The 15460-nt window shown below is 40.1% G+C and overlaps 1 protein-coding gene across 9 annotated transcripts; it reads left to right on the top strand.

Annotated features, from left to right (window-relative positions):
- On the top strand, positions 5259-14436 carry LOC8054547 (cysteine-rich receptor-like protein kinase 29). 9 transcript variants are annotated; one of them, XM_021454840.1, is made up of 13 exons: positions 5259-5658; positions 6060-6188; positions 6260-6326; positions 6419-6487; positions 6669-6724; positions 6802-6832; positions 6944-7759; positions 7843-8125; positions 8356-8569; positions 8644-8803; positions 8890-9102; positions 10474-13718; positions 13883-14436. In XM_021454840.1, exons 7-12 carry the CDS (start codon positions 7589-7591, stop codon positions 13228-13230), a joined length of 3798 nt encoding a protein of 1265 aa, XP_021310515.1. In that variant the 5' UTR covers positions 5259-5658; positions 6060-6188; positions 6260-6326; positions 6419-6487; positions 6669-6724; positions 6802-6832; positions 6944-7588; the 3' UTR covers positions 13231-13718; positions 13883-14436. The 9 variants fall into 9 exon arrangements, with proteins under 9 accessions (XP_021310515.1, XP_021310521.1, XP_021310514.1 ...); XM_021454846.1 differs by lacking the exon at positions 6802-6832 and having other exon boundaries at positions 7525-7759; XM_021454839.1 differs by lacking the exon at positions 6802-6832.

Genomic DNA, 15460 nt, shown 5'->3' with positions numbered 1-15460 from the left:
GGGTATGATTGAATCTGGACCTTTGGATCGTGATTGAGTGGCTCAGATTAAGTCGCAGATGGGAGAGGGAGTGGCCAGCACACCACCGGCGGCCTGGGCGGCGGCGCCATGGCCAGAATCAACGATTCCTCGCTAGAGTTTGTGAACTAAGCGCTGCGGTCCACCAAAAACGAAACCGAGGGCATGGGGAGATAGAGGGGGTCAATGCGAACTCACCCAGGCGACTTTTGCGACCGGAGAGAGCTTGGAAGAGCCGGACGTCACGCGATGGCAGGTGGATGAGCTCCTGCAAGGTTCGGAGGCCATTAGGGAAAGTTAGGGTCCGACAGAGAGCAAAGACTACGGCTCGGTGGCTTCGTAGGGGCGATGCTTAAGGTACTACAACTTTTATATATGATGTATCTCTCAGATCATTTGAAAAATTGAATTTCGTAATTGAAGAGCTTAATATATATATTTGAGATATTATAGGATCTCAAATAAAAAAGTCTTCAACTAAAAAGTTTAGATGTCGTTGTCCTCTATAGTTTTTGTATAAATTTGGTCTTCATACTACATTTTGAAAAACTTATGAATTTATTTTTTCTGAAGCTATTTTTGAAGACATTTGACTTAGTCAGCCACCCCTAAAAATTAAATTATTTGTGTACTAATGCTTGTTTTTGAAAAGTTATTTGTGTACTAATGTTTGTTTTTGAAAGCATAGCAGGCCTACTACTACTTGCAGTTACACTATTACTTCTTTTTAATAACTCAGTGGATTAGGTTTGCGTATGTTCAGAGCCTTTACATTGTTTAATTTTTTTATTCCATTTTTGTTTGAAGAAGAAGAAGAAGAAGAAGAAGAAGAAGAAGAAGAAGAAGAAGAGGAGGAGGAGGAGGAGGAGGAGGAGGAGGAGAAGAAGAAGAAGAAGAAGAAGAAGAAGAAGAAGAAGAAGAAGAAGAAGAAGAAGAAGAAGAAGAAGAAGAAGAACAACAACAACAACAACAACAAGAACAACAACAACAACAACAACAACAACAAAAAGGAGGAGGAGAAGAAGAAGAAGAAGAAGAAGAAGAAGAAGAAGAAGAAGAAGAAGAAGAAGAAGGAGGAGGAGGAGGAGGAGGAGGAGGAGAAGAACAAGAACAAGAACAAGAACAACAAAAACAACAACAACAACAACAACAACAACAACAACAACAACAACAACAACAACAACAACAACAACAACAACAACAAGTAGTAGTTTCTTGTTCCCCTCGTCGTGTTGTTTTCTTGATAAAAGATGGAAGTTAAGAGACGGTTGAGATGAAGCAAATAGCTGCTCGCCTTGAAGACCCATGGAACAAAAACAAAATCACTACTTCCTGAATGGCTAAATCCAGTTCTTATGTTCCTATGGCTTTTTCTTCCCTTCGATGTGAGATGACATGGGAAAAGATGCATTAATAGAATGTGTTTTCACATTTTCTGTTCTGTTTGCCTAATCTTTTGTATCCCATCTATTTGCAATTCCTATTCATGTGCAAAATCAGTGAGGAAGCACATAAACATAATTGTACCCTATGATAACCTTTTTTCTACTATGTGACTTAATGCATTATATTACAATTTTATTCGTATAATTGCAATATGAGAGCTTCACACGCTTCCTTCGAAAGTTTAAAGTTATGATCTAAAATATTCACAATGATTTGCTTTACTAATTTGCTGGAGAGGGACAACAGGACAAGAGGTAGAGTAGCATGTAGCCCGTATCTATTTTTGTTTCGAAGAGGGTAGATTATTCTATCAACTTGTGTGTGTCGGGGTCTGGACTTGCGGTCCAAATACTAACTAGTGAATTTGTATCTGTGTGTCCTCAATCCAGATGGTGATACAGAAAGAATACAAGGGGTTTATACTATTTCAGGCTGAGAATGCCCTACGTCCAGTGTGAGGGGGATACTTGTATTATCCTGCACCTAAAGTGCTCGTAGTAGAGGTTACAAGCTGTGAGTGATAGAGGGAGTGGATCTCAGGTCTGTGCTCTAAGTAAGTTGTGTGTGGTGGACTAAGTCGCAATGTCATAGCATATATGACTTAGCCCGTGTTCATGTGTCCGTCTCTATGTGAGGCCCTGCCTCCTCTTTTATAGATTCAAGAGGAGGTAGGGGATACATGTGTTCGTGCTGTGGCATTATGATCTTGATCCGAGGCGTGGGTTGGAGTATGGCGTTATACAGGGACAGTGAGGCTCCCCATTTCTTGTGTTGTAGCCGACTGTGGTCGTCGTATGGGCATGTTTGTTCCTGTGGCGTTTGTGGCGAGCCATACCAGTACTGTGGGCGAGATGTCCTTAACTGCAGCTGCCATGTCGACACTGTGCATTGTCCTTTGTTGATCTCCGAGGCCTTGCTTCTACGTTCCATACTCTGGAGCTTTGTTGGACGTGTGGCTACAACAGGCAGGATTGGTGTCGTCTATTCCCATTTTCGTTTTATTTGATAATTAGTGTCTAATCATGAACTAATTAGACTCAAAAGATTTATCTCGCAAATTACTCTCTAGCTATGTTTTAGTTTCGTAAATAGTCTATATTTATTACTTTATGCATGTGTCTAAACATTCTATCTGACGGAATTTAAAGTTTAACAACTAAAACCAAACATGATGACGTAGGTTTCCAACTTGTCAACCATCTTTATCCTCCTAAAAATACAACTCTTTCATCTTCCGTCATCAAATTATTTAAAATTTGTTAAACTTTTTATGCTAAGACCTTATTTGGCATAGCTCATAATAACTTCATAAGCTGTTGTGGCTGTATTTTTTCCAAACACTATTTTTCAAAATAGCTTTACAAGTGAAGTTATTTTTTTTCTTTTCTCACAAAGATATAAGTTAAGGTAAAACTGAAAAAAATAACTTATGTTATCCATGTATGAAGTTGCTACTGAAGCTGTTTACCAAACAATTTTTACCAAAATAGCTCAGCTTTACTTAGAAAGTTACTCATAAAGCTCTTTTATAAAAAAACAACTTTACTCGTGAAGCTAAGCTGTGGCCTAAATGTATTCTTTTTCGGATGGAGGGATATGTCCAAACACCAGCCCATACATACTTTCAAATGAACGGGTCCGACCATTTGTATACTGACAACTTGTTCGTTTGAGTTTATCTCCACTATAATTAAAAACTTCTTGGGCCGTTAGACCAGACAAACTCATGCCCCAACAAACTCATCTCCACCGCAGCCCACTAATTCGGTCCACTAATCTCCACCATAACCAGGTCAATCACGATTAATCAATCTACATCTCCCTTCCTCAAGCAGCGATCTGTCGGCGGGGCTCCCTGAGGGACTCGCGAAAGACGGCGGACGTGGCACCAGTGACGCGAAGGTCACAGCGAGCAGCCGAGCAGGACGTGGCAAGCTGTACCACGACACGTTCAATACATACGGCCATCATGCCAAGCAAGGTGAGCTTTCAAAGCAATTTCTGAATTCCCCATCATATGGAGTTGTTGCGGCTTCTCTGTTTTAAAAAAATGATCAGCTACTTGCTAATGCTATTTGTAGTACTAATCAACAGTCATGGTCAAGCGCGAAATTTTTTTTTACCTATGACGCCGGCGCCATCAGTGGACAGCAGGGACACGATCTGATCAATGAATGCCCACAGCGACATGGCGGACAGAATGCCAGTTGATTAGCGTACACAGGTCGAGATCTTGACGCCGGCGCCGTCGGCGGACAGCAGGGAGACGATCTGATCAACGAATGCCCACAGCGACACGGCAGACGGAATGTCAGTTGATTAGCGTACACAGGCGGAGATCTTCTCGACCAAGCAATCCCCATACCTAGACACATTAGTCTGGTACCCAGACCAACTCCTCTTCTCCTTTATTTGTCTGTAGTGCCCATGCAAGTATGTACCATGCTTAGGTGTTACCTCTGCTACATGTCACTAATCGTCTTAACTTGATTAGGTCCCTGACGGCAACCTCAAACGAGTAGCAGTATTCTGATCTAAATGGTTACATGGTTTTAGATATAGGTTCACATGGGTGATTGGTGATTTCTGAACCTATATGCATGTACATCTGAATGGTTGCATATTTACTACTAATAATAAAAGTGTATGAGGTCATAGTGCAACGTCTAATGATAAAATTCATGAATGCCCTTTTGCAGTTCCTTTTTCTTCATTCAGGAGGCTTCAATGTCTACACCTGGACATACACGCGATGGGCTAAGCGACATCATCAACGTCACAGGTGTGCTTTTAATAATTGGGTGTTTTTTCTAATTTCTTAATCTAATCCAAATTTTTCAAAATTTTAGCTAAAGATGAAGCCTCATCGAGGCGGGCTCAAACATCGCAAGGTCGGAATCGTCGTGTTGAGATTATCGATGAACGAAGAGAGGAGATAAATAGAAGACAACATGAGTATTAGTGTGATTAGGTGTTTTTTATTGTTCATATTATGGATCCACTACAAAAACAAACTTCTTTGCCTGGTTTTAGTCAAGATATGACATATACAACTACATTCCAAGTTATTGCTAGAATGTTCATGCTCGCTATGGGACTATCAAAATCAAGGAGGAACCACCATATATCTTTATGGCGGCGAGAATACCCTTCATGTGTAACAAAGGTTACATCAAAACCATAAAGACTGGTAATCACTTGTCATTTGGTTTAAGTTTATTGTAGTTGTAACAAATATTTTAGATTTGTACGCCAAATAAACAACTGATCTTGTACAGGAACTTGGGAGACTTTTTTGTATACAATTTCATAAAGTTGTGGGATGGTGTAAGATTGCCGCCGATAAATAATGTAAGCACATGCAGTCTCCAACTATATTTGCGTCAATAAACGATTAAATATTGATAAAATATTACATGTCATTCACAGCTATCAAGATCACTTAGGACGGAGTTCTTGGCTGAAATTTTGACGAGTCGTGCAAACGAGTGCTACGACAACATCCCTAAAGATATCCAATATTTAATTAAAAAGTTAGAAAAAATGTAAAAATGTCTTTATGTACTGATGATTCATAAAATGTATATAGACTTAAAAACAATTACCCAAAATTAAAACTTTGAAAAAATTACTATAGCGTTTCATAGAAAAAACCGTGGCGTAGCGTTAGCACGAGCATTATACTAGTAAGCTCAATCTACGAGCCATTCAGCAGTTTTTTTCTCGTAACAAATCGGACAATAATATTTATTTTGCCGTAGCTTATCAGCAAAGATGATAAATCATGAACATGTGTTCCCCTATGTGTCCGTACCAGAGCAGGCAGGGAACAGGGGAGTCCGCCCCGGCACCGGAGCGGAGCCTGCCGGTCCGCCGACCTCCCCGGCGGCTCCAGGAGAGCGGGGACCCCGGATCTCGCTGTCCGGTGAACATACTACAGGCTGCTAGTAGTTTACCCATTGAGGTATGGCGGAACACAGGGGAGTTGTTCTGCTCCGACTCCGAGACCCCTCGCCATCCGATCCGACCTGCTGCCGGTGATGCGTTTCTCGGTGTGCTTTACGGTGAGGAAGCGCTGCACGACATGGGCTCTGTACCTCCAAGGCGGTCCTGGACTGGAGACGACCGCGGCGGCGGCAGCAACGACGTCGTCGGTGCCGTCAGATTCAGCGTCAACCTCACTCTTAGTTGGAGGTTTGTTTATTTCTCTTCCTCTTTGCGAATCGGGCGCGGATTTTGATACGTAGAAAACTAAAAATGGGTTCTGCTTCCGCATCATTTCTAGCAATGGGATCGGGTGCTTGAAAGTTGAAACTTGGCTCCATGGCAATTTCTTTCCCTTGCCTGGAATAAATTAAACGAGTGGAAAGGAAAAGGATACACACGGGGAGACCGCACATTTGCTTTGCCTTTTGAAAGCATTAGATGCTTCCAAGCATTGCTCTAGCCTGAATTGAATTAAATTAAATCACACAAAGCCTCCAGACACAAAACGATCTGGCCACTAAGCCTCTCTGATTTCCTCTTCTTTCGGCTTATGCTTTTTGTAAGCATCAGGTTCTTTTTTGGGAAGCTCACAGGAAATGTTGTACCAGGACTATTGAAGTGAAAGTAACACACTGATGTCCATCACTGCAATCGAGCCACAACCGGCAACTGTCTTGTTCGGCCTTTTCACTTTGCTTTCCTCTTTACTGGCTATCTGGCAGTCGAGCTACGTGCAGGTGAGTGTGCACTAGCTCCTCTCTCATCTTTTTCTCTCTTCTCTCGCTTAAGCTTCTTTTGTAAGAAGCAGATGCATGGAAGCTCACAGGTGTTGAAGCAACCATTGAAGTAACACGTAGATCGCAGCGATCGAGCCTGTAAAAGCTGACAACTCCCTTGCTTTCGAATTTCCACTTCCCTTTCGTCTTTACCACTTCTCTGATTTTTCTCCCAACAAATTAAACCACAGGTGAGCATGCCCTCCAACAGACCAACACAGTTCGCACTTTGCAGTCAGCACTTGCTTGATATCAAATAGGTAAACAAACAAGACATCACCAAACATCAGTGCTGTATTATTTGTTTTCTATTTTACAGTTTTGTTACTTTGTTTTCTGTTATAAGGTGCATCTCCGCTTTCCTTTCTTCTTCTTTTTTTTGAATGGAATTCCTTTCTTTTACTAGTTATCTAATTTTTATCGCCAACAAACCACGTACAGGTGAAGGCAGATCTGCTACTCGTCTCCGACGCAGTTGACATCAGGCACATAAAAAGGTAATCAAATACTAAGACATAACCAAGCATCAGTCGTCATATATCCCATCATGCTGTATTCGTTTGCTATTTTACAGTTGTTATTAATTACTAAGACGCAGTTTGAAGGTAATCAAATACTAAGACGCAGTTTGAAGGCAGCACTTCGTTTTCTGTTAAAAGTTGTCAAGTATTCTCTGCTCTAACCATTGCACTGCTCTGGTTGTTATTAATTTGTAGATGGGGTACTCTGGATTGCTGAGGCGTATACTATTCTGGTTACATGATTAATGATTAACAAAAGAATTTTTAGAGGATGGGAATGGTTTCATACCCACCTGTCTTCTGTCACTATCCTTTGCTGAAGCAGAACCTACCTGCCCTGTTTTCATATTTTCTTCCTATACATCTAAATAAGGGGTCGGTCCATCTCTCCTAAAAATTTATTTCAATTCTTGTTCTCTCGCAAGCAATTCCTTGTTACTTGCTCTTCCATTTTTCTTGGTTCACTTGCTCCGTTGTCATCCTATGGAGGAGTTTACAACTCCTATCAATAATTATTATACATCTGGACACTGCATAAACTTTATTTTTTCTATCTGGTAACCATGTGAATATTTTTTTATTATATTTTACTGCAACACTTATACATAGGTTTTTTTAACTACATTTAGTACAAAAGCCATTTTTATTCTCTACAAAAATTCTCTGTTTATTCCCTCTTTCATTTGACACTCTTATATTGATTCTTTCAGAACAGTTCATATCAATTTGCTAGCCCACAGGAGCTTTTGTTTCTTGTCCTAATGTATGTTTTTCAGAGATTATTTCACAAGTTGGGGCACCCACATTGTTTTTCCTATAAAAGTTCTTGAGTAATTAGGAATGGATAGTGGAGCTACTGACCGTGAAGTATGGGAGAAAAAATTGGAGAAAAAGCTGCAGGATCCAACTGCAGAACCAATGTCCTTGCCACTGGAATTTTTGAAAGTCGTCACATGCGATTTTTCCACTGAACGAGAACTTGGCAGGGGTGCGTATGGAGTAGTATACAAGGTATGACCATTCCTCTTCCACTCCAATTTTCAGCCGATGGCAACAGTAACAGATAATGAATGGTTCACCTACATGCTATGAAGGGAGTTCTCCGGAGCGGCAAAGTTATTGCTGTAAAGAAGATTTTTGATGCACATCTATTGGACTTGGACAATAACAATAATAATAATAAGCAATTTGAGAATGAGATCATTTGTCTTATGAGGGTCAGGCACCAAAATGTTGTACAGCTTGTGGGTTACTGTGTCCAAATCAGTTCAGAAGTGATGATGCTACCGAGTGGGGAATATGCTATGGTTCAAAATCATGCATGTTTGCTCTGCTTTGAATTTCAATCTAAGGGAAGCCTTGACAAACATGTTTCTGGTATGTTGAAATACAATACTATGACCTTTCCAAACTTTACTTGATTAAAATTAGAACACACGCAACTGTGTCATTATATCAATAGTTACAGAATTCATTTATAATAAAAAAAATGTTATCACCCATCCACACAGATGTGGTGGTTCTATGGTACCATAACAGTATGTGCGATCCTGTATATATTTTTTGTTCTGTATGTTGATCTATTTCTTCTACATATGACTTTTCAGTCCTTGATTGGGATACGAGATATGAGATAATTACGGGAGTTTGCAGAGGTTTGCATTATCTTCATGATGAATGTCATATTGTTCACCTGGATCTTAAACCTCAAAATATACTGATGGATTCTGCAATGATGCCAAAAATTGCGGATTTTGGTTTGTCAAGGCTTTTGGGTGAACAAAAATCCAAAACTGTTACTGAAAAGCTTCCAGGAACACTGTAAGCGCTATGCCTCTTGCTAGAGTTTTGTTTTTTACTATTTTCTACAGCTGATTATGCAAATTCTTCTACAGTGGATATATGGCCAAAGAATACATAGACCACGGAATTATCTCCTCTAAGGCAGATATATTCAGTTTGGGTGTCATAATCGTAGAGATAATCACAGGTCACAGGGACTATCCCAATATTGGCGAGAGAACTGAAACATCTCTCAAGCACTATACAGACGAAGTAAGATTATTCATTATTATTACGTACATTAATTTTGTACCTTATGCAAATGTTTTCTTTGAGAAATTACTTATGCAAATGTTTAGGTGGTTGGAAGTTGGAAGAACAGACTTCTAGAAATGACACCCATGCATATGTCACTGGAAATGAATATCCAACAAGTGGAGCAATGCATCTCTATAGCCCTGAAGTGCTTGGAACCTGACTCAAAGAAAAGGCCGACTTCACTGGACATAGTTCAGAGTCTAAATGCACTAGGACCAAAATGTACATCTCCTGGAAAAACCGTTGCTGCGAAGGTATGATGTCTCAATGGACACTGCACTTCTCCACACTTAATTTTGTAAGAGTGATTGAATGAATATGGATGTATGAACAAACTAACCACTCATGCTTCATGTTGTCCTTGTTATAATTGTTGTGCAATTATCTATTTTTGTTGTTAGAACTTAACCCTCACAACGATAAGCTATTCACTAATTTTCAAGCGTGGAAGTGTTGATTGGATTTATCGAGATGAACATGCAAGATATATCACATGAGACCAAAGTCTTGATATCTGTTGATGAGGTTCACCCAAAGCCTACATCCTCGAGGCATGACGACAAACAGTCCTCCCCAATGCAGCATTGGTCCCTCTAGGATCCTAGCTATACACCACTTCCAACCTACGATCTTGTCATTATGTTATTATAGTTAGAACAACAGCCCCGCTCTTATATTTATTAAGAGACTAGGTTACAAGAGTCTGGCTCCAACTGTGCCCTATACTACCAAATATAATTCAAAGTCCAAAATTTTCAACACATGTCTAACCACATATGTGTATAAAAGCAAGTGCACAATGGTCCAAGACGGTATAACATGTAACTTGAGCTATGCCTTACCTATGGTTATTAAGTTACATGCACAGACCAGTTCAACTCAAAAGCTTAAGCTGATGGGAAGAGGTGGACAATTCACTTATACTCCAACACTCTCGCTCACGTAGAGGCTTCCTTAGGCCTCAGACGTGGAATAAGAGCGAGCAACAATTATTTTTATTTAATTGCGCTAACCAGGATTCGAATTCAAGATATGTGGCTTTGTTACCATATTAAGTTGTATGTACCGATCAGTTCAATCCAAAAGCTTACTGATTGGGAGAGGTGAGCAATTCACTTATATTCCAACAATGCTCCCTAATTTGGACATGTGGAATGCTTACAATTTATAGTCCTGACCTGGATGACACAATATAGTGGTTGTCCTTATGCTGTTGAAACTATAGGGGAGAAAGTTTTCTCAATCTTCTATATGACTCCTCCCCGATAGTTTAGAATCTTGTTTTCTCAATCTCCTTTAACTAGATATAGGGCATTATTGAGTTTTATTAGTTGCTCTTAGAAATTACCCTACTTCACCAAGTATTCTTTTGTTCTTTTTGAGGAAATAGTACATTCTCTAATTGAACTACTGCATTTTTATGTCGAAACTTCATTTGCTATATTCATTACTATCTCTTGATTTGGCAATGAAATATTCATCTAAATAAGCTTTTCAGGGACAACATTTTCTTTTTCTAGGATAAAAAATGTGACAGATATTTGACGTATTTAATGCCTTATTGTATTATATGTGACCTTTTATATATACTTCTCTAATGGTCAATGCATCAACTATTTGTTCAGGACAGAAGACAAAACAAAATTTTTCAGAACCGAATTAATGTGAACATAATCAACATACCAAATGCCATTGGAGTCATCAGCGGCCTCAATGAGTGTGCCAATTTATTCCAGTGGGTTACATCAGCCATTTCATCTATGAAATCCCAGTCCAATGAAACACTCCGAGGAGGTATATGCCAGTTGCATAGTGACCTTCAATGCCTTACTGATACTCTACCAGCAGTGTACAACCTCATTAATCGAGCAGAGTGGAGGATCCATGATAATTATGTGGCTGAGCTCCTTTCAAGACTCAAAGACGCAGTGTATGATGCAGAGGACCTTGTAGATGAGTTCAGATGGTACGAGACAAAAGTTTCAGTAGAGGGCAATGCGTCTGCAGTGGAACCAGTCATTGACTTCTTTCATAGTGTCACTCAAGCTAGCTTCAACAAGGTGACTGATATCCAGAAGCGACTCAGTCATCTTTCCGGACAGCTTGAGAAAATGGGCTTACTTCAAACAGTTCCACGGTTTGAAAAATCATTTAGGCCTGAGACCACCTCTTTCCCCACTGAGTCAAAGATTTTTGGTCGTGATGAGGAAAAGAAGAAGCTGATCAGGTTGCTTGGTGTACCAACAAATAATGGCGTGGATACTTCTGGACGCAAGAGAAAAAGAAGTGGAATCTATTCATCAGCAAGTAACCAAATTTGTGCTACCATTGAAAGTAATGAAGCAATAGTAAAGAGTGTGCCAGTTTTGCCCATTGTTGGAATTGGGGGTGTTGGAAAAACCACCTTGGCTCAAGATATTTGCAACCATTCAAAAGTGAAACATCACTTTCAGCTGATAATTTGGATTTGTGTCTCAGATGATTTTAATGTCAAGAGATTAACTAAAGAAGCCATAGAACAATCCTGTGGGAAAGTGCCAAAAAATGATAATCTGAATTTTCTTCAGAGTTCTCTTGCAAACAGCTTGAACACTAAAAGATTCTTAATTGTCCTCGATGACATGTGGGATGAAAATGAGCTGGATTGGAAGCAATTTTGTGCACCTTTTAGAAATGTACTTCGGGGAAGCATGATGCTTGTCACCACTAGGTCACTGAAGGTTGCTGATGTAGTGTGTACAATGGACCCCTTTCCCTTAGAGGGTTTGAAACAAGCTGTCTTTCGGAAGTTCTTTAAATTGTGTGTGTTTGGATCTGAGACCTCCAAAAATTATCCTGAGTTGGAACAGATTGGTGAAAAAATACTCCCAAAGTTGAAAGGCTCTCCTTTGGCTGCAAAAACTGTTGGACGGTTATTAGGAATGAGCCTTGACCTAGCACATTGGGATGGGATTCTCATGAGTCAGTTGTGGGAGCTTAGGCAAGATGCCACGGACATTTTGCCGGCTCTTCGGCTGAGCTACATGTATTTACCATCCTATTTAAAGAGGTGCTTCTCATTCTGTGCTGTGTACCCAAAAGACTACAAGTTCAAGAAGAAAGATTTAGCTGAAATTTGGGCGGCAGAAGGCTTAGTGGAACATCAACATACTGGTGAGCAGTATTTTGACCAACTTGCACATCTGTCATTTTTGCAGAAATATCCACGGTCCCATGAGAACTATGTAATGCATGATTTGATGCATGACATGGCACAACTGGTTTCAAAGGACGAGTGCTTTATAGTAAAAGAAAAAAATGATCTTCCTAAGATCCCTCAGAATGTCCGCCATCTGTCAGTGCTCAAAGGCGGAGATGTTCAGTGTTCTGACTTACTGAAGCATGACATGGCACAGCATAGAAAGCTGCGCACCCTATTTTGCCACCTGTCTTTAAAGAGTGAGACTGATAATACTATGATGAAGAAATGGTGTAATGAACTTCGGTGCATGCGTGTCATGGTCTGTTCTATCTCTAAGTGGGGCTTACCAGGTAGTATTAGCAATATGAAGCTACTTCGGTACCTTCAAATCCTCAACTCTAGCCTTTGCAAGAGCCTTCCTTCAGCATTCTGTTGCCTCTATAACATGCAGATATTTTACGCTGCGAAATGGGTTATTGATGACATTCCTAGCAGCATTGGTATGCTGATCAATATGCAGAAATTTGAGACAGGGACGTGTCAATTTCATCATAGACGTATACATTCAGTGGATGTTCGTGAAAGTGCAAGTGCAACTGACAAAGGGCAGAGAGGGCAATTCAGGATTGGAAACTATAAAGGTGAATCTCTTCCAAGCTGGTCTCATCCACAAAACTTAGAGCAGATTCACAGTTACGATAGCACTAATAGCACTTTCTCGTCCCTGACTGATGTAAAAATTATAAATTGCCGAAACTTATCAAGCATCGATCAATTTCTACAACCAGCTTATATGCCCATCATCAATAAAATAGAAATTTCCTGCTGTGCAAGTTTAGAATCGGCGCCAACTGAGAGGTTTGGAGATTTGCGTTTCCTTGAAGTACTGAGTGTGTCCCATTGTCCAATGAGCAAATCACGACGGTTGTTTGCCCCGTCCCTAAAGGAGCTGTATCTGGTATGCTCTGGGAATCTCGGATACAACATCGAGTGTAGTTCTCTCACCATCTTCAATTTATCAGGCTACCCTCTTCAATCCATCGAACTGCAAATGTGGAATCTTCCATTACTGCAGAAGCTCGAGATATGTGGTTGTTCCTCTCTGACAATTATTAGAGATTCGGAACTTATATCCAGTGACCTTTCCCTTGGCGGGGCCAGAGAAGCAGACTGGGGAAGTTCCCGAGACTCACTCACCTAACCATTTTGGGCTGCGATAAGCTTAAAACTATCGATGACCTTCTACATCTCCCTGCCGTTGAGAGTATTATGATTTGGTCCTGTGAATTGCTGTCCCTGCCAGCAAATAGATTAGGATGTTTTCCTTGCCTGCAGCATTTGGACATTTCAGGGTGCCGAAGTCTCGACTGGCAAAGTGGAATGTTGTTACCATCGTCCCTCCAAAGCCTCACGTTATCGAGTTGTTGGGATTTCTTTGCCTGGATTCCCAGTTGCCTGCAGGACCTCACCTCCCTTGAGTCACTGCAGATTTGTGGCTGTGAATGCATAGTGTCCGTTCCTGGCAATCTGTGGAGCACTAATCTCAAATCACTTCAGAGATTGGAGTTTCGTCATTGTCCAGAGCTTATATCAATTGGTGGACCAAACGCAACTGCAAACATAAGAGATGTAGTTATTGAAGACTGCCCAAAGTTTGAGGGACACGCAGGCTCAGGGTCTTTTTCTATGGTATGTATGACACTTGTATGCTGTGTAAATTATGGTCACAAAATTATGTCAGAACACTTTTGAGTATAGTGCGTGTTCTGTTGTTTTATTTTACCATTTACAATTTCTCATTACAATAGAAGAATGATCTTTTTCCCCTCATTGTGCTATCTTCTCGATGACAGTTGGAACATGGAATTTAAAGACGGTTGAGATGGAGCAAATAGCTGCAGGGTTTCAAGCGTCAAGACCCACTGAGAAAACAAAACCAATCACTTATCCGGAATGGCCGAATCTGGTTGTTATGTTCTTATGGGTGTTCTGTTCCCTTTGCTGCAAGGTGACATGAAAAAACATTTCACAGACTCTGGTTTCTGTTATATGCCTAATGGTGTTGTATCTGTGATCTATCTATTTGCGATTCCTGGTTCTGTGCAAAATAAGTCGGGGCACAACACTACAACACTTACATTATATTACATATCTTGTAACTGGAAGAGGGGCAAGAGGTGGAGTAGCCCCTCCTTTGTCTTGTGTTTGGTTTGTGGAAAAATTATAGAGACAGTTGCAATATTGCGCACGTTTTGAACTCTAATAACTGCATGTTTGTCTCTGTTTTTTTAATTTTACATATTCACCCCTGTTTTCTGAATATAAAGCTGCCGTATGCGGTATGCCCGCCCTTGTTTCTCAACTCCTTGAGTTGCTGGTAAATAATGGATCACTGGGTTGGCTGTCACTGGGTTGCCTGACGAGTTTTTTTTCTTTCTTTTTTGATCTCAATCTAGCTTTCATGGCCTTTCATTAATACATGTAGACTCGACTAAATCGCGTATCACAGGCTATGGGACTGTTTACAAACTCTGGTTCACACACCCAACTTAATGCTAACTTAGGGTCTATTTAGCACAGCTCATTGTTTATTTTGTCAAACACTCTTCTTCAAAACAGCTAAATGGATGAAGTTATTTTTCTTCTCTCATAAGGATGAAACTGAAAAAAGTAGTTTATCCTAGCTCTCTCTCTTATTTCTTTCTTTTATCTATGTATAAAGTTGTTGGTGAAGCTATTTTGCCAAACAATTTTTTCAAAACAGCTCAGTTTTACTTAAAAAATTACTCATAAAGCTCTTTTCTAAAAAAATAACTTCACTAGTGAAGCTAAGTTGTGCCAAACAGAGGCTTAACAATCTCGTGTGCAGATGAATTACACGAACGTAAAATATTTATAATCTTATTACAAATAAAGTGATCATGAAGAAGCTCTCGGATGCTCCGGAACAACACGCCACAAGGTGCTAAGTCTCTATTCTGTGATGTGACTTGCGTTTGATACAATTTGGGGGAGAAGTCTAGACGTATCGGACATGGTTTGTGTGTTGCGGATTTGATATAGGATGAATTTGAATTCTCGAATTTATCTATCTCGTGTCATCACTGCTGTAGGGAAGCTGGGTTCGAATATGTAATCCAGCTACTTCTGTAACTTAAATATGATGAATGGATCTTATTTAGGTTTCCTTTTTATTACACTACTGTTGAGGTTCAAACACGGTACATGCGAAACGTGTGCAGTCCAAAATAATCGAAAGAGGTCCCATTCTGTGCTGCTCGGCCCTTTTTTTACGAAAAAAATTACTCCGTTGGAAATTGGAATGGAAGAAGTCCTATTGCCATTGGGTCATTCTTACTAAAGGCATTTTGTGTTTTTTCAGCTTTTACTTAACACTAAGCTTCATATAAAAAAACACAAAGATAGATATG

Source organism: Sorghum bicolor, chromosome 2, assembly GCF_000003195.3.
Source record: "Sorghum bicolor cultivar BTx623 chromosome 2, Sorghum_bicolor_NCBIv3, whole genome shotgun sequence".
In the NCBI taxonomy this organism is placed as follows: domain Eukaryota; kingdom Viridiplantae; phylum Streptophyta; class Magnoliopsida; order Poales; family Poaceae; genus Sorghum; species Sorghum bicolor.
This window is presented reverse-complemented; position numbering and strand designations above follow the sequence as displayed.

What these genes read in the sequence shown, in the direction of transcription:
- LOC8054547 (XM_021454844.1), top strand. Translation starts at nt 7,589, where the DNA reads ATGGATAGTGGAGCTACTGACCGTGAAGTATGGGAGAAAAAATTGGAG. An exon ending in CGTATGGAGTAGTATACAAG is followed by an intron (nt 7,760 to 7,842) that starts GTATGACCATTC and finishes CATGCTATGAAG; the next exon opens with GGAGTTCTCCGGAGCGGCAA. An exon ending in GAAAAACCGTTGCTGCGAAG is followed by an intron (nt 9,103 to 10,473) that starts GTATGATGTCTC and finishes CTATTTGTTCAG; the next exon opens with GACAGAAGACAAAACAAAAT.